This window comes from Rhinoraja longicauda, chromosome 10 (assembly GCF_053455715.1).
Source record: "Rhinoraja longicauda isolate Sanriku21f chromosome 10, sRhiLon1.1, whole genome shotgun sequence".
In the NCBI taxonomy this organism is placed as follows: Eukaryota; Metazoa; Chordata; class Chondrichthyes; order Rajiformes; family Arhynchobatidae; genus Rhinoraja; species Rhinoraja longicauda.
Window position 1 is genome coordinate 52,179,505 of NC_135962.1, and position 26,123 is coordinate 52,205,627.

The window sequence follows — 26,123 nt, forward strand, 5'->3', positions numbered from 1 at the left end:
CAACGGCTTTGCGCCTTCGCAGTTGGGACCCGTTTATCTAATACTTTCGTGTCGCCCGAGTGGGGAGAGTTCAATTTAAAGTACTTACTTACGTGCGCAGAACAAACTGGTCCAAGCCTGCGCAGCTGGGGCCCATTGATGTTGAGGGGGGATGGGGTGTTGAGTGGGGGTTTCGTCAGTTGGAGAGGGTTGCTGGGCTCCCAGGATCGTCAGTTGGAGGAGTGTTGCCCCAGGAGAGGCCCTCAGGAGAGATTTGGACCCAACGGGTCCACCTCAGTCTAGTTTCCCTTGAACTTTGCCCCTTTCAATCATAAAGCATGCCATCTAGTATTTTATATTTCCATCAAAAAGTTCTGACTGTTTACCGTATTTATGCCTCTTATAATTTTATATACTTCTATAAGGCATCCCCTCAACCTCTGGCATTCCAGAGAAATTAATCCAAGTTACAGGATTGTGTCCAACCTCCTTTTAGCTAATGCCACCTAATCCAGGAATCATTCTGGTAAACCTTCACGTGGCCCTTTTCAAAGCCTCTTCATTCTTCTTGTATTGGGGCAACCAGAACAGCATGCACTAGTCCAAATGTGGGCCTAACCAAAGTTCTGTAAAGCTGCATTATGACTTCGTATATAAGTCAAAGCTGTTAAGAGTCTTGCCATTAATTGTTTATTTCCCCCTTACATTGTAAATTGCTCCTAATGTTTAGCTTTAGTTTAGTTTACAGTCCACCTCAGTCTAGACTTTTACTGAAATCCATGTCGCCAACATCTAACATCTTATCAAGTATCTTAGTCACCTCCTCCAAAAACTCGAAAATCAAGTTAGTAAATGTTTTAATTTGAGAAAATATTTCTGTATTTCTGGCAAATAACATTGATCTAAAAATTGGATCATCCCGTTCTTGTTTAATAGTTGTAAAATAAAAGTCCATAAGTCCAATATTGTGGCTGTGTGGACAAACTCTTTTGATATAGAAAGTGCTCTGCTCCACCATATTAAGGCTCTTCAGGCGGTTCGCTGAGTGCAAAACAGAATTTGCGATTAAGCCAGTATTGTTGTTATGTATGTTGGGATCAAGTAACAGTTTCAAGGTGCTTTACTGAAAGTGGACAGCAAATGACCACAGAATGCTCTGAAAAATGCGTGCCATTTGCCATGTAGCCAGTCAAATGCAATAACTAGCATCGTAGTGCATTTTCAATGTGCAATTCTCTGGAGTGCTGGAGGTTGAGGGGGAGAACTGACAGAAGTATAAAAATGATGAGAGGCATAGATAAGGTAGATCGTCAAAACCTTTTTTGCGAGGATGGACTATCAAAAACTATAGGTCATAGCTCCAATGTGAGAGAGGCAAAGATTAAAGGAGATTCCTCCAATATGTGTTCCACATAGTTAATCCACGTCAGTAAAGTAGGATTATATTTCCAAGAATGTTGCCATGGTGGCTTGGGGGAGGGGTGGGGAGGGGGGGTGATGTGGTGGGGGTGGGTGGATATTCCATGTATCTGCCTGTCTTTATTCTTTTTGTTGATAGCTGTGTGACGAGCCCAGATGAGTAGCTGCTGCAAATTCTGTAGGAAGGTACACTGCAGTCATGATGCTTAGATGATAGAGGGAATTAATATTTCAGGAGGTTGATCATGTACCAATGAGGAGGACACATCATCATTTTATATTCACTCAAAGCAAAGTGAATATGCTTCACAGAAGATCATTTATTTAAGTTGGTAAGAATGGGCTGAGGCCGATATAGGAGATGGCAGTTACGGCATAAATTGAGAGGTAATATTTAATGATACAGAACTCCACTCTTTCCTAGGATTTCTTCAATGCTATACTTGCCATCTCCTTTAACCTATACTACAGGTTATGCAAAAAGATCAGCCTTGGAACTGGAGTAAAAAGCAGTGGCTAGCATACAGAAAGTGCAAAGCTCAATAGGGACTCTCACCTTGTTCATTATGAATTGAAATGCAGTTATCCCTGGTGTGGATCACCTGATTATGGTTTGTTGCAGTGAACATGGACTAAAACTATATAAAATATGTGTTTCACACATAGTCCCTTTCACTGAAAAAAGATATGCAGATTGAGAAAAGGCCCAATCCATCATTTTGAAGATCACCTGGTTTTATAAGTACATTCCTGGAAAGCATTACCCAGATCATTGACCATGTTTGCTCACAATTAGCCATTGTGATGCCAGGCTGTGTGGCTTATGCAATTAATTACTTCAGGGATTATTGCAACTTGAAACAAAATGTTTTAGCGGATATCCTGACATGCTGCCATTGCAGATGCTCCCCGACTAACATAAGGGTTACGACCCATGGACCTTTGTGTGTGTAAGTCGGAACAGAAGTGCTATTGCACATGTATAAATTACCATTCGACCCGGGGACCTGGTGCTTTGACAAGAGGACCACGAGGGAGCTCTGGTGCAGCGACCATGTGAGCGTCAGTGGGCATAAAGAATTACTTAAGTGCGAGTTTACGTAAGTTGCCTATTACGTGAATTGGAGTGCCTGTACATCCAGACAACCACAAACAGGAAGCCCAAATGGTCATAAAAAGCTTGCGCAAATCTGTGAACAAATAGTCCGGTGTCAATGATACCATTTTGACATATGTGACAGCGAAATGAGTAGCAACAGAGGCTGTCTGGCAGGTTGAGTGTTATCAGCATTTTGTGTTTTTACATGGTGTGTGTAGTGAGTTAAAGTCTAATTTCAGAAATTTGACCGAAACAGGGACAGGTAGTTGTAATAGTGTAAACCATGTTCCTGGATATGAATCCCAAATGAAATTGTGATGCAGGTTTTGCAATTAAAAAATAACAAGAGATTAAGTACCCGTTTGACTAATCAATACCTATGGTAGCAAACGTGTCTAAAATGTCAACAGAAAATATTTATGCATGTTATTGTCTAGTTTATGTTGACTTTTTACCTTAGTTTTAACAATTTTCCAACATGGGTAGGAGAAAACATGGGTTGGACACCTTGTGGATCTTCGATCCAGGAAGCATGTTCAAAAACTATTACCTTTACACTGGTAAGATACTGCAGTGCAAGCGGTCTTAAAAATCCTGCATCATCAGCCTATAAAATAAAATAAAGTAAACGAACATCAAAAACTGCAGAGGTTATAAGTCTGAAATAAAAATCTGAAATGATGGAAACACTTCACAGATGAGACAGCATCAACAGAAAGACCCTTTGTCTTCAACCTGAAATGTTAACTCTAATGTCTCTTCTTCCACAGATGGTGCATCACCTGTTGTGTGTTTCCAAGTTTTGATTTCTATTCAAATAAATAACCTATTATTTTGGAAGCCACTGAAACAAATATACACTTTCACTGTTGGCAAACAATTAATTAATTAAAATATTTAATATAAAAAGAACCCATTGATGCGCAACTTATTCATTGTCCATGGAGTCATAGAGCCATTCAGCACAGAAACAAGCCCTGCGCCCATCTTGTCCACGCTGACCAAGTTGCTTAATTGGGCGAGTGCCACTTACCAGGGCCTGACCCTCTTGAGGGATGCTCTGACGAAGGCCTCAGACAGATTGCAGGGTCATCAGTGGCTGTGGAGGCTCATGTAGATGTGCCATTGTTTTCCCTTTCAAAGCGTGCATAAAAGGCATTGAGCTCATCTGGAAATAATGCGGTATTGACACTTATCCTACCCGGTTTATCTTGCAGCAGCAAATCCTGCCACATCTATCGTATGTGACTCCAACTCAGTTTGAAATTGATTCACATAGATTGGTTCCAGCTCCACTGTTGTTTGTTATTTAAATTAATGATTTGGATTAGAATGTAGGAGAGATGGCTAGTTAGTATGCAAAAGACACTAACATTGATGGTATAGAGGAAAGTAAAAAAAATTATCTGCAATTACAACTGGTTCCTGATCATCAGGGTCAACAGAATGAAAAATGGCAGATGGAGTTTAATCCAGATAAATGTGAGGTTTACTCGGGCAGGACCCACACAGTAAATCAAAAGGCCTAGCCGAGTTTTGTATAGCGGAGAAACCTAGCAAAGTTGATACTTATGTGTAGGAAGGAACTGCAGATGCTCGTTTAAATTGAAGATAGACACAAAATGCTGGAGTAACTTAGCAGGACAGGCAGCGTCTCTGGAGAGAAGGAATGGGTGACGTTTCGGGTCGAGATCTTCATATTGATGTCAGGGGAGTGGGCAGTGCATAGATAAGGAAGTGTATAGATAAAGAAGTATGAGGTGTGAAAACGGGAATAGAGATCAAGGGAAATGTAGAATAGATCATTGTTAGTTGGGAGAAGGTAACAAAGCAAACAGAGATAAAATGTAGTCGGAGACAGTAAGACTGGTTGGAGAACTGGGAAGGGGGAGGGGATGGAGAGAGAGGGAAAGCAAGAGCTACTTGAAGTTAGAGAAGTGGTGATACATAGTTCCATGAAGGTGTTGAAACAAGTGAACAGGGTGGAGATGGTGATGTTTGTACAATTGCTTTCATCGGTCAGGGTATGTGTTAGTCAGGCTACATTTGGAGTACTTTGTAGACTTCTGGTCACCTTACTCTAGGAAGACTGTCATTAAACTGGAAAGGGTGCAAAAAAAGGACTTTCATGGACTTAGTAAAATGGAGATAGAAGGAACTGCAGATGCTGGTTTACAAAAAAAGACAATGAGTGCTGGAATAACTCAACGGGTCAGCATCTCTGGATAATCTGGATAGGCGATGTTTTTATTAAGGACCATTCTTCAGAGTGATTGTAATACTGGGTGAAAAAGTTGGAATAGAGATGGGGGTGTACAACGTCTGGCAAGAGATAAATGGATAGAGTTGAGAGGGGGTGTTATTAATTGGCAGATGGTTGAAATAATGAGATGAGGATAGAAGAGGCATGAAAGGTGAAGTTGAGAAGAAGGAATATACATGGAATGGGATAAGGAGAAGGGGTAAAGGAGAAATGGATGCCGATCCAGGTGGGTCACAGGAAAGAGAGGAGGGAAAAATGGGGGGTGGGGGGGAGGGCTTGCGTTTGTAGATATGTCACCTAAAATTAGTGAATTCAATTTACCGTCAGGTTGTAAGCTCCCAAGTAGAATATGAGGAGGTGTTCCTCAGTTTGCGTGTGGCGTCACTCTGGCAATGGTGGAGGCCCAGGACAGCAATTGCCTCCTTATGGGACTTAAAAACATAGAAACCTAGAAAGTAGGTGCAGGAGCAGGCCATTCAGCCCTTCGAGCCAGCACCGCCATTCAATATGATCATGGCTGATCATTCAGAATCAGCACCCCGTTCCTGCTTTTTCACCATATCCTTTGATTCCGTTAGCCCTAAGAGCTAAATCTAACTCTCTCTTGAATACATTCAGTGAATTGGCCTCCACTGCTTTCTGTGGCAGAGAATTCCATAAATTCACAACTCTCTGGGTGAAAAGGTTTTCCTCATCTCAGTCCTAAATAGCCCAGCCCTTAAACTGTGACCCCTGGTTCTGGACTACCCCAACGTTGGGTACATTTTTCCTGCATCTAGACTATGTTTCTATAAAATTCCCTCTCGTCCTTCTAAATTCCAGTGAATACAAGCCCAGTCAATCCATTCTTTCACCATATGTCAGTCCCGCCATCCCGGGAATTAACCTGGTTAACCTACGCTGCACTACCTCAATAGCAAGAATGTCTTTCCTCAAATTAGGAGACCAAAACTGCACACAATACTCCAGGTGTAGTCTCACCAGAGCCTTGTACAACTGCAGTATGACCTCCTTGCTCCTATACTAAAATCCTCTCCCTATGGCCAACATGCCATTTGGTTTCTTCACTGCCTGCTGTACCTGCATGCTTACTTTCAGTGGCTGATGTACAAGGACACCCAGGTCTCATTGCAACTCCCATTTTCCTAATCTGACACTATCCAGATAATAATCTGCCTTCTTGTTCTTGCCACCAAAGTGGATAACCTTACATTTATCCACATTATACTGCATTTGCCAATGCATCTGCCTACTCACCCTGCAGCCACATAGCATCCGCCTCACAGCTCACACTGCCACCCAGCTTTGTGTCATCCACAAACTTGGAGATGTTACATTTCATCCCTTTGACTAAATCGTTAATATATATTGCAAATAACTGGGGTCCCAGCACTGATCCTTGCGGCACACCATTAGTCACTCACTGCCTGCCATTCTGAAAAGGACCCGTTAGGTCCTACTCGGAGGAAGAGTTAAAGTGGTTGGCAACCGGCAAGTCCAGCAGCAGAGATTGACTTCAAGAAGCAATGTGAAACACATACCCTGTTATACATTGACGGTGCCAAGGTAGAGATGGTTGAAAGTTTCAAGTTCTTAGGAAGAAATATCACCAGTAATTTGTCCTGGACCAGCCATATCGAAGCAATGGCCAAGAAAGCACACTAACACCTGTACTTGCTTAGAAGACTTAGGAAGTTTGGCATGTCTCCAACAACCCTCATCAACCTCTACAGATGTGCAGTGGAAAACATTTTGTCCAGATGTCTCAGCATGGTTTGGGAGTAGCTAATTCCAAGACAGCAAGAAATGACAGAAACCAACCACAAACCAACCTCCTTTCCATTGAATCCATCTACACTTCACGCTGCCTCAGCAAGGCCAGCAGCATAATCAAGGATCAGTCTCAACCCAACTCCTCCCATCAGGCAGGAGGTACAGAAGTTAGAAAACACAAACCTCCAGATTCAGTGACAGTTTCTTCCCAGCTGTTAACAGACATTTGATCCATCCTATCACCAACGAGAAAGCAGACCTGACGTTCCATCTTCCTCATTAGAAACCTTCAAACTATGTTTAATCGGACTTATCTTGCACTAAACGTTATTCCCTTTATCCTGTATCTGTACACTGTGGACGGCTTAATTGAAATCATGTATAGTATTTTTGCTGATTGCATAGCACACAACAAAAAAGCTTTTCACTGTACCTCAGTACACGTGACAATAATAAGTGAAATGAAACTACACTAAGCTAACCAGTTTAACAACCCTTTCTATATGTCTTATTGGTTCTTGAAGGTTTAACTTATAAGGAGAGCTGGACAGGCTGGATCGTTTTTGCCAAGAGCATAGGAGGCCGAAGAGTAACCTAATAGAGAGAAATGACTAGATGGTATGGGTTTAAGGTGAGAGAGGAACGATTTTAAAGGGACCTGGGAGGGCAACTTTCTCCACAAAGAGGGTGGTGTGTATAGGGAACAAGCTGCCAGAGGCACAGATATAACAACAGGAATAATTTGAAGGGGTATAGGCTATTGTGTTTTGCATTAATATCTTTTTTTTGCAGTCTTTTTTCTTTTAGAAATTGTGTTTGTAGTTTAGGTATAATTAATGTATAATTTGTTTTGTGTGTTTGTCTGAGCCGATGTGCCTGTGGTGCTGCTACAAAATTGATTTACAGAACGTCTGAATGTTATTATTATTTGAGTGCAGCTGTTCCTAATTTTTTTCTGTAATTAAAAGTGGACCACTATGTGATACTAGTGTTAGACATTCAGCTGCTAAAAACCCACACTACCAACGTCATTATATAGAATAATGAAAATAGGAAAGCTGCAGATGCAAACATTTTAATAGAAAAATAGAAAATGGTGGAAATACTCAACAGGTCGGCCAACATTTCTGAGTATATCCAGCATTTTCTCTCTTTGTAGCTCCAGCATACAGTTTATTATCAACTCTCAAATGGAACAAAGAACAATGCAGCAAAAGAACAGGCCCTTCAGCTCACAATGTCTGTAACGAACATAGTGCCAAGTTAAACGAATCTCCTCTGTCTGCAGATGATCCATATCCCCCCATTTCCTGCAGAAGGAGCAAAGAGATCCTTCTGCAGTTGTACAGGGCCCTAGTGAGACCGCACCTGGAGTACTGTGTGCAGTTTTGGTCTCCAAATTTGAGGAAGGATATTCTTGCTATTGAGTTATTCACAAAATGCTGGAGTAACTCAGCAGGTCAGGCAGCATCTCGGGAGAGAAGGAATGGGTGACGTTTCGGGTCGAGACCCTTCTGAGGGCGTGCAGCGTAGGTTTACTAGGTTAATTCCCGGAATGGCGGGACTGTCATATGTTGAAAGACTGGAGCGACTAGGTTTGTATACACTGGAATTTAGAAGGATGAGAGGGGATCTTATCGAAACGTATAAGATTATTAAGGGGTTGGACATGTTAGAGGCAGGAAACATGTTCCCAATGTTGGGGGAAGTCCAGAACCAGGGGCCACAGTTTAAGAATAAGGGGTAGGCCATTTAGAACAGAGATAAGGAAAAACTTTTTTAGTCAGAGAGTTGTGAATCTGTGGAATTCTCTGCCTCAGAGGGCAGTGGAGGCCAATTCTCTGAATACATTCGAGAGAGCTAGATAGAGCTCTTAAGGATAGCGGAGTCAGGGGGTATGGGGAGAAAGCAGGAACGGGATACTGATTGAGAATGATCAGCCATGATCACATTGAATGGCGGTGCTGGCTCGAAGGGCCGAATGGCCTACTCCTGCACCTATTGTCTACTGTCTGTATCTGAGTGCCTATCTAAAATGCCATTATCTTTTTTACCTGCACCATCACCCCAAGGAGCACATTCCAGGCACCCACCATTCTCTGTGTAAATGTTGATAAACTTTCCCATTTTAAGGAAGCAAAACACCAATCATTTAAAATAAAATAAATTAAAACTGAAAATATTTTAATCAAATCTTCTATCTTATCCAATGTAAAAAAACTCAGAACTGAAAACTTACTGCTATTAATGATTGGTGGTCAATAAATTGCACCTTCAAGCCAGTTACGCCACTTATATCAACGGATATCTTCATTAAAGCCCCATAATGATCACAGGAGAAAGCCAACTTCTCTTTTTCCCAATTGTCAAATAAAGCATATCTGGCCATACCTTAGGTACAAAACAGAAATATATCAGAATAATGTCTCAACTGGGTGAGAGGTAACTCTTGTGGTGCCAGCAAAAGACCTTGAGCCAGAACATCACGTAGGTTGATACCCTTTAGAATATGCTAGCATCTTGATATTATGAAAGTGTCATTTGTCTGATTTTTCGCATTCCCATACTATGAAAGTTAACAGTTGTTTCTCCACATCCCACAAATTTTGATCATCCAAATTAACAAGATCATTACAAAACATCTGAAAGACCCCCACTATCAAGCTTCAATTGAATGCCAGAGAACATAAACTATTCTGATCCTCAGATTGGAAGCAATTAACAATATTTATACAATACTGCCAGCAAACCTAATATACCAATAACTTTTGTAATGCAATGAAACAACAGTAAATTTTCAAAATATTTACATTTCTCCAACTAAAGAATTTCATTACTGTAGGCCAAGAATTTTCTTGAAGACTATTGTTACATCGCCAATGTTGGTCCACATCTTTCTATTCAAAATTAAAGGAATGCAGAGGATCACAGGTTCTTGCCATATGCTGCTGGTTATTGACATTGTGCTACTCTCCAGAATCAGCCAGAGAATGCAAACACAATGTTTTAAAAAGTGGTAAAACCTTGTATATACACGACTGACTTGATTGATCTTCCATCCCATCATAGACTTCCCACGCTGTTTTAACTACAGGTTTCTTAAGATTCCTTTGCTTACAATCCAACCAAACACAAACAAAGAGAAACATACCAGTGTAGAATAGTATAGAATCATTTCCAGCAATGTAGCATTACAGTTACAGAAAAAAAGTCCAATATCCGCAATGAGGTAGGTTGGGAGATTGGGGATCACATCCTAACTTATGGGGGAATTGTTCAGAAGTCTGATAACACAGGGGATAAGCTGTTCCTGAGTCTGTGGAATGTGCTTTCAAGCTTTTGTATCTTCTGCCTGATGATTAGGGTGAAAAAACTTCTTGACTGTTGGGTGCCCTCTCAAGGTAGTGTGAAGTGTAGATGGTGTCAATGATGGGAGCCGGGTCGGGTGATGGACTGAGCTACATCCACAGTTTTTTGCAAAGCTTTGCACTTTTGCTGCTAGTAAGCTGTTGCTGGCAATGCTGACATTTATTGTTTGTTCTGAATTGCTTTTTAACTGAGGAGAATATTAAGAATTAACTATTTTGATAGATAGGAAGTCACATTTAGGCCAGATTCCACTAGTGGGGGAGTCTAGGACTAGAGGTCATAACCTCAGAATTAAAGGACGTTCTTTTAGGAAGGAGGAGAAATTTCTTTAGTCAGAAGGTGGTAAATCTGTGGCATTCTTTGGCACAGAAGGCTGTGGAGGCCAAGTCAGTGGATATTTTTAAGGCAGAGATAGATAGATTCTTGATTAGCACGTGTCAGGGGTTATGGGGAGAAGGCAGGAGAATAGGGTTAGGAGGGAGAGATAGACCAGCCATGATTGAATGTTGGAGTAGACTTGATGGGCCGAATGGCCTAATTCTACTCGTATCACTTTATGACCTTATAAGGTATAACAAATTTCTTTCTATGAAGGAGCTGATGAAACAAATTAGTTTTTCAACAATCCAGTAGATTCATGTTACCATTAACAAAACCACCATTTATTGTCAATTCCAGACCTATTTAATTACTTGGATTTTGTTTAAACCACTTGCCATGGTGGGATTAAAAATTCATGACTCTGGAAAAATGGTACAGAATTCTCAGTTTCTGTCGTAACTTGATCACTATACTAATACCCCATATTCCTCTACACTGCTGAGAATATATATTCCTTAAAAACAGTAAAGAGAAATATTTCTCATATTGTGCGTGTTTTATAAGTAGTTAACATAAAAATCCAAATCCAAATTTACCTGGCCTGGTATAATAGATAATGTTGTTGTTAGTTATGAAGATCACAGCATTAAAACGAGGACAAGCAAAGGCCTTGATTACATGACCAACTTTCAATTTGATTAACAAATTAAATGAATTACCGCCATCCATAGAATACCAAACCTGAAAAAGAGAGATTGTTGGATTACATAATTTGCAGCATAATACTGCATTTCGACAAAGCATCATTACTGAGTTCAAAAAGTTCAGTAAGTGAATTCAAAACCAATGACTTATCTTGAAGTAAGTTCACTATGGTTGGCATTATTAAATGTTATTTTCATCAATATTGCCAGTTTAGTGTCAATTATGAATCTTTAATCCTATAAACGAACTAATTGAAATGATATATATTTAGGTCCTTTCTATCTGCAGAAACAGGAGATTTCCATTCCATTTATGTAAAGAAGAGTCATGTGTGAACGATGTATTTCCTGATCAACGGAATTTATTTCACAAAATGCTGGAGTAACTCAGCAGGTCAGGCAGCATCTCAGGAGAGAAGGAATGGGTGATGTTTCGGGTCGAGACCCTTCTTCAGACTGATGTCAGGGGGGCGGGACAAAGGAAGGATATAGGTGGAGACAGGAAGATAGAGGGAGATCTGGGAAGGGGGAGGGGAAGAGAGGGACAGAGGAACTATCTAAAGTTGGAGAAGTCAATGTTCATACCGCTGGGCTGCAAGCTGCCCAAGCGAAATATGAGGTGCTGTTCCTCCAATTTCCGGTGGGCCTCACTATGGCACTAGAGGAGGCCCATGACAGAAAGGTCAGACTGGGAGTGGGAGGGGGAGTTGAAGTGCTCAGCCACCGGGAGATCAGGTTGGTTAAGGCGAAGGTGTTGAGCGAAACTGAGCTAAGGTGTTGAGCGAAACGATCGCCGAGCCTGCGTTTGGTTTCGCCGATGTAAAGAAGTTGACATCTAGAGCAGCTGATACAATAGATGAGGTTGGAGGAGGTGCAGGTAAACCTCTGTCTCACCTGGAAAGACTGTTTGGGTCCTTGGATGGAGTTGAGGGGGGAGGTAAATGGACAGGTGTTGCATCGCCTGCGGTTGCAGGGGAAAGTGCCCGGGGATGGGGTGGTTTGGGTAGGAAAGGACGAGTGATGAAGACAGAGGTGCTTCAGGTGTCTGCTCAGATATTTGTCAAATGTAGCTTAATGACAAGGATCAATATAGGTTAAGAAGCATTTCTCAGATAAAGTGTCTATTATTTTTGATTTATTACGGAGAATAACCAAATATGTAATTACTGTAACACATAATTTTATACAGAATACAATTACACAAATCATTAAATTAATTGTTCATTGTCATCGCTAAACATTCATCACAAGGTTATGTACGGCTTAATTTAATCAAGATATTTGGCAAATACTCAGATAACTATTGGGAGAGAAGCAGTTGCTTGAAGCTCCACCACACCTGCATGTTATTGTGTAAACTATCCCAATAATTCTATTCCCATTTTTAAAATTTTTAAGCAACCCGTGTATAAGTGATTGTGGAAATGGGATTAGTTGAGACCTGCAGGGAAATGGTGCTCATTGGAGTCAATATTGAAACAATGTGGCTTATTCTGTAATTATGTTATCCTGGCATCAATTCTCACTACTACATATTCATAAATAGAGATTTGCAAATGGTGCTTCGTTATGTCTACACCAGGAAAATTAGCGCTGGAAAATCGACGACCTGCATTCCGTTACCCTCTTATGATTTATTATCCATCTTCTACTTGTCTAGGCCTTTTTTTTCTGCTAGATGCTTTTGGTAACTCATTACGTCCTTCCCCAGTACGTCCTAACTTTTTAACTGCCTTTGCAAATGATAATCTACACTGTGTCCTGAAATTTCCGGAATTGCTTTAAAGTGAGCATTTTCAAGAGTACGATCCAGAAATCTCCCTTCTCTCTGCTTCCGTGAACTACGAAGTCAAAAGCTTTTCGGCAGAAATACATTAGTTCATACAATAAAATACCTAATGTAAACTATAAATGCAAACAATATTCACAACCCCAGACAGCAATAAAATATATATGCACTTCACCTGTGATCCGTACGCATACAGATAATACATGGTTGGGTACACAAACAATCCAGTTGGAAAAAACTCTAGATCTGGGAAATAAAATTGCTGAAATGCTTTCATTCCAATAATATTAAAGTCTTTATCACATTTCCACACAGTAATTGCAACTTTAATCTGGGAAGAAGAAGAAAACAATTATTTTGTTTAAGATCATTAAAAAATGTGCATTTCATTAATACCAACTTTTACTTTGAACTAACTTTCACTTTGAATTTTATTGAGATGAACAATCAGAGCATAGATTTATATAGGGTCAAAGAAGTAAGTTCCAGTGTTCGGTAAATGAATATCAAAAAACTGCAAATATATTGTAATCCACCTGTCTACATAGGTACTCAGAATTGTGTTTCAAACAATGCTATAGCGATGAGGCTACAATCATTGGCAGTCAATACCTGAAATGACAAAGTAATAATTGTGTTTTGCTGATTGTCCCATGCAGTAGCAACAATTCCTGCAATAGGGCTTTGGGGAGGGAAGCACAAATTCCATGTTTTGAAAGGAGTCAGACTAAAACGACAAGATTTGATCTGAAAAAGATAAAAAGAACAGATGTAGATTCTCCGTCCTCATTTGAATTTTTCTGCTTCTCTATGAATTTTAATCTATTCATTCGACCTCATCACTACCTATCTCTCAAAGATTTAAAACATGCTCTCATTCATTTCTTTAGAATTTATATATTACTAAAACTCTCATCTTGTTTGTTCCCCACTTCCTGTCTATTTGTTCCCCTGTTTGTTTGTGCCATATGTTTGTCCCGTAGTTGTTTCTTTGGCGGTTTTCATCCAGAAAAAAACGGTACACGATAGCGCGACAATTTTAGGCTCACCCTTCTCACCATCCACCACAGTCTGAATAAATCTACTTTTGTTACTTTTTAAAAACAATTTATCTAACAAACTTTAATAAATGTGTTCCCCCTCCCCCCCCGGGAGGACCAGCGGGAGGACTGGCGCCCGTCCAGGCAGGCCCTGCGCCTGACCTTCCTCCTGTGGTGCAGCACGGTGGCAACGGCGACGGCAGAGGGTCCAAAAAGATGGCCATTGCCGCCACTCCCCGCCGCTCACTGCCGATCGCAGCCAAGCCACTGCTCACTGCCATCGCAGGAGAGGCTTCGGGTCCACGCTCGGCCCACAGGAGAGGTCTGCAGGAGAAACGGGGCTGAGGTCAGTGGCTTTTCCCTGTCCTCACTCGCCCACCCACGGCCCCGGGGGTCACTCCCCGCCCGGCAACGGGTCCACGGGTTGCTGGGCCCGCAGTATCGTCAGTTGCAGGAGGGTTGCCTAGGAGAGGGTTGCATAGGAGGCCCGCAACAGAAACGGGGCCGAGGTCAGTGCCTTTTTCCTGTCCCTCCTCGCCCGTCCATGGCCCCAGGGGACACACCCTGCCCGGCAACGGGACCACAGTTCAGTAGGGTTGCTGGGCCCGCGCAAGAGGTTTCCACCCAACGGGGGTTGCCGCGCCCGCAGGACCACCCGCAGCAGAGATTTTCACCCAACAGGTGCACACCCATCGTTTCCATTAAAAACGGTGGTTCCAAATGATTCCATCACAAACTTGAAAAACTAGTGGTGTAATTTAAACAAGAAGGAATTCCACTTACATTACCATGAGGTACATCCGCTGTAATACTCAAATATTCTACAAAAAGAAACAAATAAAAACATTTAAAAACAAAAGGGAAAGAAAAGCAAAAATACATTGGACTGGATCTTGACACCATTGACATGGACCTTGTGTCAGGAAACTGGCTCAAGCAGTGAGTTCCAACATTGACTGGTTTTCAAGGACACAAGTTCTTTCAGGGAGCTGGAAGAGTGGCAGATGAGTAGGGTGGGTAGTGGCATCGGCGATATTGGCTTTTTCCAAACAAACCCAATTAACCAGTTCAACTTCGGATCAATGTCACTGCAGCTTCCTGAAACTCTTCAGTGAAACCACCTACATAAAGACAACTGAATGAAGAGAGGTAGGTTCAAGTGAAGAGTTCCATAAACAACTAGCACTTATAACTGTTTTCTTACCAGCGAATTGGAACATTTCTTCATCGAACTTCTGTTCAGAATTTACTTATGCAATCTTGAGTACAACTCTTACTAATTGAAGAATTGCCCCATCATGTCAGGTTTGGTGTTGCTTCAGCTGCCTTAGATTGGACTTCAGGTAGATCAAGGTGTCTAGCAACATCACCTACAGAAGCCTTCTCCTGACTGACGCTTGGCTGCAAAGAGGCAACAACCTGAGAGATGACTGCCTAAGGATGGCCAGCAGTGATTAAATTAGCAAGATGAAGATCTGTTGGGATTTGCACCTTGCAGGAGCCACTGTCTATAAAACCAGAGTTTTATACCAGAGTGCCAGAGTTGTCGTTTCTTTGATATACCAGGAAAATCCATGTCGCAAGAGGCTCAAGATGTCATTTCAGATGAAGCAGACAACTGCAACCCGCGAGCAAATGTATATTGGATTAAGAAGTAATATATTTTCTGTGTTTTCAAGTGGATTTCAAAGTCACCACCAATGTTTAAGAAGGAACTGGTTTAAACTGAAGATGGACACAAAAAGCCGGAGTAACTCAGCGGGACAGGCAGCATCTCTGGATAGAAGGAATGGGTGACTTTTCGGATCGAGACCTTTCTTCAGACCCATTCCTTCTCTCCAGAGATGCTGCCTGTCCTGCTGAGTTACTCCAGCTTTTTGTGTCTATCTTCATCACTAATGTTAACCTTTTTGCATCGAGATCTCTCCTGGCCTCTACACCAAGCATTTGCAGGATCATTTTGTATGTCGTTATATAAATGTCATGTGTGTAAACTAATCACAGTCCATTCAAAGACACAAAGTGCTGGAGTAACTCAGCGGGTCAGGCAGCATCTCTGGAGATCATGGATAGGTGACATTTCAGGCCAGGAGCTTTCTTCAGACCTATATTGAAAAGTCATCTATCTATGTTCTCCAGAGAGGCTGCCTGACCCACTGAGTCCCACATTGTGTCTTTTTTCGTAAACTAGTGTCTTCAGTTCCGTTTGCCATTCAGTCAAGTCTCAATCATCAGCAAAGGATAGAAGCTATGTAAAAAATGCTGCCACACAGCCCATACTGTCAATAACCTACTCATTCATGCCTAGTCTAAGTTTTACCAGCAGTTCCAGATGCCATCACAACTATGTAGCAAGTATGGACACGAAGATGGATATTTGAGTTCAAAAGAGAGTGATTGCCCTTAGCTTCAAAGAAGCAGTTGACTATACTGCCAGATAATCCTGGTAAATATAAAGGCAAAGGCCATAGTTTTCTGAGAACAGGACTTTTAAAGGGGACATCTGAGGTAAGTATATGACTTCTTTACCAGTTTATCTACTTGTATTCCACCTTCAGGGAGTTATGGACTTTGTCCCAAGATTCCTCTGTACATCAATGCTGTTAAGGGGCTTTCCTGAATATATTCCCTTTACAATGGACCTCCCAAAGTGCAACACCTCACACTTGCTCAGCTTAAACTCCATGTGCCGTTTCTCAGGCCATTTCTGCAACTGATCTGTATCTCGCTGTATATTTAGGCAGCCTTTCTCATGGTTAGGAACCTCAGCAGGTTGCTAAACACGGGAGTTCTGTATTCATGTAGGAACTGTGCCATTTCCAAGCCAGTTACAGCTCGTCATTTTTCACAACATTTTAAGCCACTTTTTTTTAAGCGGAAAAAATAAAGTTTGTTTAACCTTAATTTTCCGATTAAGAACATAAAACAGAAGTTACCCATCACATCTATTTTCTGGGCAAAGCACTCTTCAGTATGCCACAATAATATTCTATATATTTCATCCTGTTAAAGAAAAAAGATATTTTACTTATAATACAAGAATTTTACTCCAAAATTAGCTCCATCACGCAGCTGCACAATCACGCCACGAAGGAGGAAAGAACTGCAGATGCTGGTTTAAATTGAAGGTGGACACAAATACTGGAGTAACTCAGCAGGACATGCAGCATCTCTGGAGAGGAGGAATGGGTGACGTTTCAGGTCGAGACCCTTCTTTAGACTGAGGTCAGGGGAGTGGGTGGTACAGAGATAAAATGTAGTCGGAGACAGTAAGACTGGTAGGAGAACTGGGATGGGGAAGGAATGGAGAGAGAGGGAAAGCAAGGGCTACTCTTGAAATTAGAGAAGTCAATGTTCATACCGCTGGGGTGCAAGCTACCCAAGCAAAATATGAGGTTTTGTTCCTCCAATTTGAGCTGGGGCTCACTCTGACAATGGAGACCCAGGACAGAAAGGTCAGTGTGGGAATGGAGTGTGGGAGTTGAAGTGTTGAGCAACCGGGAGATCAGGTAGGTGTTTAGCGAAATGATCAACGAGCCTGTGCTTGGTCTCGCCGATATACAGGAGTCCACACCTGGAACAGCGGATACAGTAGATGAGGTTGGAGGAGGTGCAAGTGAACCTCTGCCTCACCTGAAAAGACTGTTGGGGTTCTTAGACGGAGTCGAGGGGGGAGGTATAGGGGCAGGTGTTGCATCTCCTGAGGTTGCAGTGGAAAGTACCTGGGGAGGGGGTGGTTTGGGTGGGAAGGGTTGAGTTGACCAGGGAGTTGCAGAGGGAATGGTCTCTGCGGAAAACAGAAAGAGGTGGAGATGGGAAGATGTAGCTAGTAATGGATAAGGGATGAGTTGACCAGGGAATTGCGGAGTAAGGGACAAGTTGACCAGGGGTCCATTTAGAGGAGTAGGATAAGAAACTGGAGAAAGAACAAGTGGAATGGGATAAATGCATTGTAAATAAAAGCTGCAGCAATGAAAAAAGAAAAAATGCTTTCATTTTTTTCTCCCCTTATCTGTCTCCGTCTATTAACCACCAGCCACCGTCCCCCAGTTCCATCCCTGCTCTTCCTGGTTTAATCTGCCCATCTTCTCACTCCTCATCTAGGTTTCACATATTGCCTGCCAGCAATCTTCCTGGTTTAATCTGCCTCAGCCCTCCCTCTTGGGTCTTTTTGTTGGCTATCTCCTCTCTACACTCAGTTCTGAAACAGGGACATGACCCGAAACATTGACTATCTCTTTGCCTCCACAGGTACTGCCTGATCTGCTGAATTCCGCCAGCAGTTTGTTTTTTGCTCCAGATCCAAGAACATATTACAACTGTGACATTTTTAAAATACTCAATAAAACAGTGGGGGATTTCAACATAGCAACATACATAATGTTGGTAGACTGGGCCAAGGAATTCTGCATTTGGATCTACCATATCTAACATCCTTGGAAAAAATTCCCAATGGCATTTTGCACTAAAATTACTTAATGAAAGTTATGTACATGCTAAGTACAGTGCTATTGTTGTCATGTTTTTAAACTTTGGATGAACCTATTCTATAATGAATTCGCAAATCTTGAGGAAATATTGTATGCCACCTCCCACCCAACACCAAACTCTGCATTTGTCCTCCATTATCAGCAACACAAAAAGGTTTGATAAGCCAAATATAGTTAGGAATGCTGAATGTATGATCAAGAGAGCAATTTCACCTCGCCTGTCAAGGGAACGATTGCAATTTTTACTTATATAATACATATTGCTTTGAATCTGGGATGGATGGCTCCAACTATCTAATGAAGGGATGAATTTTAGTAACGTTAACAACATCCCACAATAGCAGGGAAATTTGATAGAGTGTGTAGGAGGAATTGCAGATGCTGGCTTAAACCGAAGATAGACACAAAAAGCCGGAGAAAATGAATAGGTGACATTTTGGGTCGAGACCCTTCCAAAACGTCACCTATTCCTTTTCTCCAGAAATGCTGTCTGACCTGCTGATGTACTCCAGCTTTTTGAGTCTACTTGGATATTGAGTGTAGAATGTCATTATCAATGAGCAGCTTCCTCCTTCAATGACTGGGATAACACATTATATAAATAAGAGATGCCCTCCTTGGCAACATTTGTGCTATTTTGTTATTTCAAGCATGAATTGACACATGCATATCTGATTCCACGTATTACTTTTAAACCAGCTTATCTGTCTGTTCCTGTAACCTGTGTAGCTGTTGTAATGTTGAGAGGTTACCCTTTGAAGACATTTATTATGTGATCAACTCAAGTGTTCTCAAAGTGCATAATGTTACACAACTGTATTGAATGAATTGCCTGGGAATAAATGTAGCACAGAAATTATGTGCATGTCTCTACAGTTTAATTTACTGGCGATCCTGATGCATGGTATTAGAAGTATTGGCTTTTGAAATCATGAAATGTGTGCAACAGCCATTATAATATTGGGGCTTGTAGGGAGACAGTGTGTACAATTCAAGTGAGACACTACACAATGGACAAATAAGTGTAAACAGTTCAAGAGAAAACTTTATATTGAACTGCCTCTGCAAGATAAACCAGATCTAATTAGAGGAAAAACTGTTGTTTCCCAGTGGCCACAAAGCCAGAGAATGATATAATAACATGAAAACCTCAAATGAGAGTAAAAAACAGTGTTCGAAGAACTCAGCAGATAAGGCTATATTTGTGGAGGCTTCTTCTTCTTGCGTTTGAGGCAGCAGAAGTTATTATAATGCCCTCCAGGCGCTGTAGCCTGTGCAATGTGCTGTTGTCGAGGGCTGTGAGGTCTACTTCTCCACCTCACGTGGAGGCAATTGGGCAACAGTCTTCTGGGTCAGGTTCCTTCTTCAGACTAATAGACAGATGTGTCTCTGCCTGGCCTGCTGAGTTCCTCCAGCATTTTGTATTTTTTCACTGAAGATTCCAGCATCTGCACTCTTTTGCGTCTCAACCTCAAATTAGATCTTAAAAGAATGTATTAGTTGCCTTACATGCATATTATAACTCAGCCAGAAATGAAACAGTTGAAAGTTACCTTTTCTTCTCACAATCAGAAGAATCCTTTGATATATTCCTATTGAAGCTAAGAATGTTACCAGATAATCAAAATTTCACAGAGGTAAAGGACTAATAAAAAAATGTAATTACATGTAATCTGGGGGTTCGGCCCAATGGGATGGCTACCAAATGAGTGCCTGTGTGTCCAATGTAAACTACATGGTCCTTAGTAAGGCCTGTGACCAGTCCCCTATGGAAGGCGTTCAAAACATTAAAGCTCATGAGAATAAAAAGATGTTGGCAAATTGGATCCAAATTTGACATGGTAAAAAGAGGCCAAAGCTGATGGTGGAGGGTCCTGTGCCATTTTGGTGTCAGATTCCTTGGTGTTCCTTCAGAGTGAGCAGAGGCTTTTTGAAAGCTTTTTGACTAGTTTTATGCTTACCTATCTTGTGGTAAAGACTGGCTGTTCACTTGAACTATGCCCCTCGTGATTTCATAAACCTCTATTAAGTTCACCCTTCAGCATCTTACCAACCAGGGAACAAAAAAACCCAGCTTCTCCTTATAATTCAAACATTCTTAACCTGTAAACATCCTAGTATTTTTTTAAACCGTAGGCTTAAAAGGAAACAGGACAATGAACATTCACCAATCGTGCTTCAAAACAACACAGGAAACAAAGAATATACTAAAAATTAATGCAAAAATACTTTATTTTTCAATTACAAGATCCAATAAGTAATGTTCCCTTACCTCAGCAATAGCAAAATTTCTAAAAAAAGTAAGCTGCCTTCCACGCTAGGAGAAACAGTATAGAATTTTAGATCTTATCCTGCCAAAATTGCAAAATCTTGATTAACAAGCAGTTTCCATAATGTGTGGATAGACATTTATATTAACAAATTTCAAAAATATAAAATGTTTAGGCAGCCAGTATATCTATTTTTAATAAGATGTAAACAGATGTATGGAATGCTCAGAATACTGAATCTTCAAGAATAGAGGTACTAGAAGAGTATATGGTAGAACAAGGTTGAAAGGACAAAGGAACAAATGAAGGAAGTTAAAAACAGAACTATGGAAATGCTCAGTGGGTCAAACAGCATCTGTGCAAAGAGAAACAGAATAACCATGTCAAGTCAATGGTCTTTCAACAAAATTGAAAAGGGTTAGAAATCAAATGAGTATACAATCACAGAGAAGGTCTTGTAAATTTCCCCGGTGTGGGACAAATAAAGGAATATATTAGTATCGGTGCATTTTTGATTCATGGATCACAAACAGTAAGCATCTGAAAAGTACTGGAGAAATACTACCATACAGTTTCCGAATAAGCTTCAAACTCAGTGGCAGCTTAAGTGGAATTGGTGTAAGAACCATACTCTGCAAGCATCCTTATCATTGAGGCCTTAATTATACTTTGTTGTTCTTATTGGAAGGCAACATCATTCAAATGCCTGAGACCAGCCTGAGGAAACACAAAATCTTTCAAACTCCATATCAAGAGATTACCAGGTAGACATTAGAAAGTGTTCAATGATGATTTCAAAGCCTCTGAAAAAGCGTAATATCCTCAACAATAAAATTTCTAGCTCACAATTGCTCAAATGGAGAAGAAGCTTTGGAATGGTACTGAGAAACATGGGAGGTATACATATAAATGATAACCTCCCAAACCATAACCACACGTGCTGCATTACCCACAGCAGAGTCTGCAAACCCCATGCTGGCTTTTAAGTAATCTCAGCACCACAAAACTAGAAGTAAGCAAGTCATCCATGATTTCAAGGGATTGCCAAAAAAAAGACAGCAGCAAGCATCGATGATATTTCTTCAAATGGACTCAGTGGCCTGTTTTTAGGTTTAGTTCAAATCAGTTTAGTTTAGAGATAGAGCGCGGAAAGAAGCCCTTCGACCCACCCAGTCCACGCCGACCAGCGATCCCCGCATATTACCACTATACAAATAAAATTGACTTGACTTGACTTGACCACTATCCTACAGACACTAGGGACAATTTATACATACACCAAGCCAATTAACCTATAAACTTGAACGTCTTTAGAGTGTGGGAGGAAACCGAAGATCTCGGAGAAAACCCACGCAGTCACGGGGAGAACATACAAACTCTGTACAGAGAGCAACCGTAGTCGGGAGCGAAACAGTGTCTCCGGCACTGCAAGCACTGTAAGGCAGCAACTCTACCGCTGTGCCACCTGGTTAGCTTGGTTTGTTTCCAACCCATAAGCGCAGCTTCTATGCATTTAATGAATTCGAGCTATTAAATTTGTTGTGATTTATTTCACTTTAAAAACATATATTTACATATATTTGCATCTTTTCCAGTCAAGATAGTTATAGGAATAAAAGCAAATAATAGCTCCAGAATGAAAAGAGAAAATGGTGGGATTATTCAGCAGGTCAGGCAGCATCTGTAGACAGAGAATAATGATAAATTTGCAGAATAATCCATTTAAATTGTGGCAAAGCTCATTTTTGTTATCATTTCACAAACTTAGATATGAGCAAATCCATTCGCACAAGTCTTAGGGAACCCTTGGCCTAGCTAGGTCTTCAGTATTCTTCTAAATATTATTTATGGATAACTCACTAAAATGCTGTGGGCTTGGATTCCAATGCATGAATGTACATACCTGTAAATCCTTTCCTGGTTGGAAAAGCATGTCTTCGCTCATAAAAAGGCCAAGGTTTGTGAAGATTACCAAATGTCGATTTGTGAGGATAATATCCAGCAACTTAACATTACAAACTGAAGACAAAAACATTGTGTAACAATTAATCAACTGAACAACTATGAAACAATATTTGTTTTATGCTTCAAATTAGGAAAATTCTATCGTGTCCCAATTTTGTCTTTGAAATATTAAAACAATTAAGTATTCACCCTCTAAAAAATAAGGATGAAGCAATTTTTCATCTCTCTCAGGGTATCATGAGTATTGTGATGGTCAAGGGTGCTGGAAAGAAAGGCCTTTCATATTTTTAAGGCAGAGATAGCCAGATTCTTGATTAGCAAGTGGGTAAAAAAATACGAGGCTGAATTGAGCATATAATCAGAATAGTCGTGACTTTATTGAATGAGAGATTACGGTCAAGGGGCTTCCTAACTCCTGAATTGTATATTTGCATGTATGTAGGTACACATATACTTGGAATATAGTACACACGGTAGAAAGAAGAACCAATATATTTTACACAATAAAAAATCTGTACCTTTTCAAGTACATTTATTTTAGCTTTAATAAACATCCAAATCATGCAATTTTGGGGATAGGCTCTTGACAATTTCTTGTATAATTTATTACACATGTTCAATTTCAAAGAAGATAATTCTGTTGGAAATATTTCCTATTCAACATGGGGCTTTAAATTGGCTTCAGTGAATTTTTCAACCTTTCCTCCAAAGCACCAAATACAGTGCATTCAGAAAGTATTGAGACCCCTTCACTTTTTCCACATTTTGCTACGTTACAGCCTTATTTTAAAATGGATTATATTCTTTTTCTTTAATCATCAATCTACACACAATACCCCATAATAATAAAAGCAAACACAGGTGTTTAGAAATTTTTGCAAAGTAATTAAAAAGAAAACTGAAATATCACATTTACATAAGTATTCAGACCCTTTACTCAGTACTTTGTTGAGGCACCTTTGGCAGCGATTACAGCCTCAGGGCTTCTTGGGTATGACGCTACAAGCTTGGCACACCTGTATTTGGGTAATTTCTCCGAATCTCCGCTGCAGATCCTCTCAAGCTCTGTCAGGTTGGATGGGGAGCGTCGTTGCACAGCTATTTTCATGTCCTTCCAGAGATGTTCGATCGGGTTCAAGTCCGGGCTCTGGCTGGGCCACTCAAGGACATTCACAGATTTGTCATGAAGCCACTCCTAAGTTGGCTTGGCTGTGTGCTTAGGGTCGTTGTCCTGTTGGAAAGTGAATCTCCGCCCCAGTCTGAGGTCCAGGACGCTCTGGAGCAGGTTTTCATCAAGGATCTCTCTGTACTTTGCTCCCTTCATCTTTCCCTCGATCCTGACTAGTCTCCCAGTTCCTGCCACTGAAAAACATCGCCATAGCATAATGCTGCAACCACCATGCTTCATCGTAGACATGGTATTGGCCAGGTGATGAGCGGTGCCGCTTGGCATTCAGGCCAAAGAGTTCAATCTTGGTTTCATCAGACCAGAGAATCGTGTTTTTCATGGTCTGAGAGTCCTTCAGGTGCCTTTTGGCAAACTCCAAAGGGCTGGCAAACTCCTTTTACTGAGGAGTGGCTTCCATCTGGCCACTCTACCATAAAGACCTGATTGGTGGAGTGCTGCAGATAAAGTTATCCTTCTGGAAGGTTCTCCCATCTTCACAGAGTGACCATCGGGTTCTTGGTCACCTCACTGACCAAGGCCCTTCTGCCCCGATTGCTCAGTTTGGCCGGGTGGCCAGCTCTATGAAGAGTCCTGGTGGTTCCAAAGTTCTTCCATTTAAGAATGACGGAGGCCACTGTGCTCTTCGGTTCCTGCAATGCTGCAGAAATTGTTTTGATCTGTGTCTCGAAACAATCCTGTCTCGGAGATCTAGGGACAATTCCTTCATCTTCATGGCTTGGTTTTTGCTCTGACATGCACTGTCATCTGTAGGACCTTATATAGACAGGTGTGTGCCTTTCCAAATCATGTCCAGTCAATTTAATTTACCACTGGTGGACTCCAGTCAAGTTGGCGAAACATCTCAAGGATAATCAATGGAAACTGGATGAACATAAGCTCAATTTTGAGCGTCAAAGGAAAGGGTCTGAATACTTATGTAAATGTGATATTTCAGTTATTTATTTTTAATTACTTTGCAAAAATGTCTAAACACCTGTTTTCGCTTTTTTATTCTGGGGTATTGTGCGTAGATTGATAATTTAAAAAAATGAATTTAATCCATTTTAAAATAAGGCTGTAACGTCGCAAAATGTGGAAAAGGTGAAGGGGTCTGAATACTTTCTGAATGCACTGTAAATGATCTGAGTGCCACAATTTGCCCCAATTGTGCTGCACACAGAAAAAAAATGAACTTTTTTTTCCATTCATCAATGCTGCCTTACTCACTGAGTTCCTTGTCATTTCTGCTCAAGATTCCATAATCTAGGCTCTTGTGTCTGCCCTACACACAGAAAAGCTTCATACTTGTAACCTACTCCACAACGGATAATCAGCCCAGGTGCAGGTTCTCGACCTGAAACATCACCTATCCCTTTGCTTCCACAGATGCTGCTTGACCCACTGAGTTCCTCCAGCAGTTTACTTTTTGCTCCGGGTAACTTTCCCCTAGATGAAGAGGCAACAAATCTCTGCACTTTTATGCACACCTGACTCCAACTGTTATCAATTAAACTTTTTTAGATACGACTTTCAGAGACATATAAAAATATTTTTAAAACAAAACAATTTGAAACTGGAATTCATTAAAGGAAAGAGATAATACCCAAAACATAACTTTGTTCCCTGTTTGCTATAAACTTACTGTCCCATTTTAGGAATTTCTATCAAAAATATTGATAAAAAATAATGAATTAATAAAAATTACCTCCTTGGATTAAAGAACAAATGGCTGGTTTGATATCATACCACTTGTCATTTACTGATGTGAATGCACTCTTTGTTACGAACAGATAAATACCTGAAATGAAACATAAGAGGTCAGTCAATCAATATTGTAAGGAATATTTTTTTGCTTAAAAGATCAAGGACTGAAATATCATTTACCCAAAAAAATCTAAGCTAAAATGGCACCGTGTGACAACAATGCCTTTACTGTACATTTTGTCTGCATGTATCTTCTGCAAAGGGCTTGATCTCTGAAAAAATATTCTGATGCTTTATGTCCCATTTTATTCCCATAAAGATTATCCATATAGTTTCAAGGGCTGAGTACACCCATTGAAAGTAAGCTGTGCAAGGGGACGATTATGCCTCTCTCTTTAAACAGGAGGTGGCCATTGAATCAATCCTGTGGAGCCTGACAATACTCATGGCAGGACCGGCTCAGGAGTAGGCACACTGCTTCACAACCTAAGAGACTCCGTCGGGACTCTCCTACTGGCGAAAACTACTCTGTTATTTCCCCTTGGGTTCTTACGTGTTTCGTCCTCCATCTTTCTACCTAATACACACACATTTTTCCAAATTTCCCCCCTAATCTGGTACCATTTACCCTCATCTCTCATCTAATGGTTTCCATTATCACCTTCCTTACTTATCCAATTCCAGCACTGGTAGCCTTCTTGTTCCTACATCAACCTCGTGCAGATGTTTCTTCCTCACCTCTCCCCTCTCCCGCCTGGCTCTATCTGTCC

The 26,123-nt window shown here is 40.9% G+C and overlaps 1 protein-coding gene across 1 annotated transcript in view; it reads right to left on the reverse strand.

The window, feature by feature from the left end:
- The window catches only part of LOC144597528 (cation channel sperm-associated auxiliary subunit beta-like), a 67,541-nt gene extending 41,619 nt beyond the window's left edge, over nt 1-25,922 (reverse strand). Inside the window, exons 1-11 of the mRNA XM_078407008.1 lie at nt 25,868-25,922; nt 25,355-25,447; nt 22,420-22,535; nt 16,693-16,759; nt 16,077-16,199; nt 14,540-14,577; nt 12,892-13,047; nt 10,820-10,964; nt 8,773-8,924; nt 2,953-3,104; nt 2,499-2,588 (exon numbers count right to left, since the gene is read on the reverse strand). Coding sequence (XP_078263134.1) covers nt 2,499-2,588; nt 2,953-3,104; nt 8,773-8,924; nt 10,820-10,964; nt 12,892-13,047; nt 14,540-14,577; nt 16,077-16,199; nt 16,693-16,759; nt 22,420-22,535; nt 25,355-25,447; nt 25,868-25,922 — 1,187 coding nt within the window. The remainder of the gene's footprint in view (nt 1-2,498; nt 2,589-2,952; nt 3,105-8,772; nt 8,925-10,819; nt 10,965-12,891; nt 13,048-14,539; nt 14,578-16,076; nt 16,200-16,692; nt 16,760-22,419; nt 22,536-25,354; nt 25,448-25,867) is intronic.
- Nucleotides 25,923-26,123: the final 201 nt, after the last annotated feature.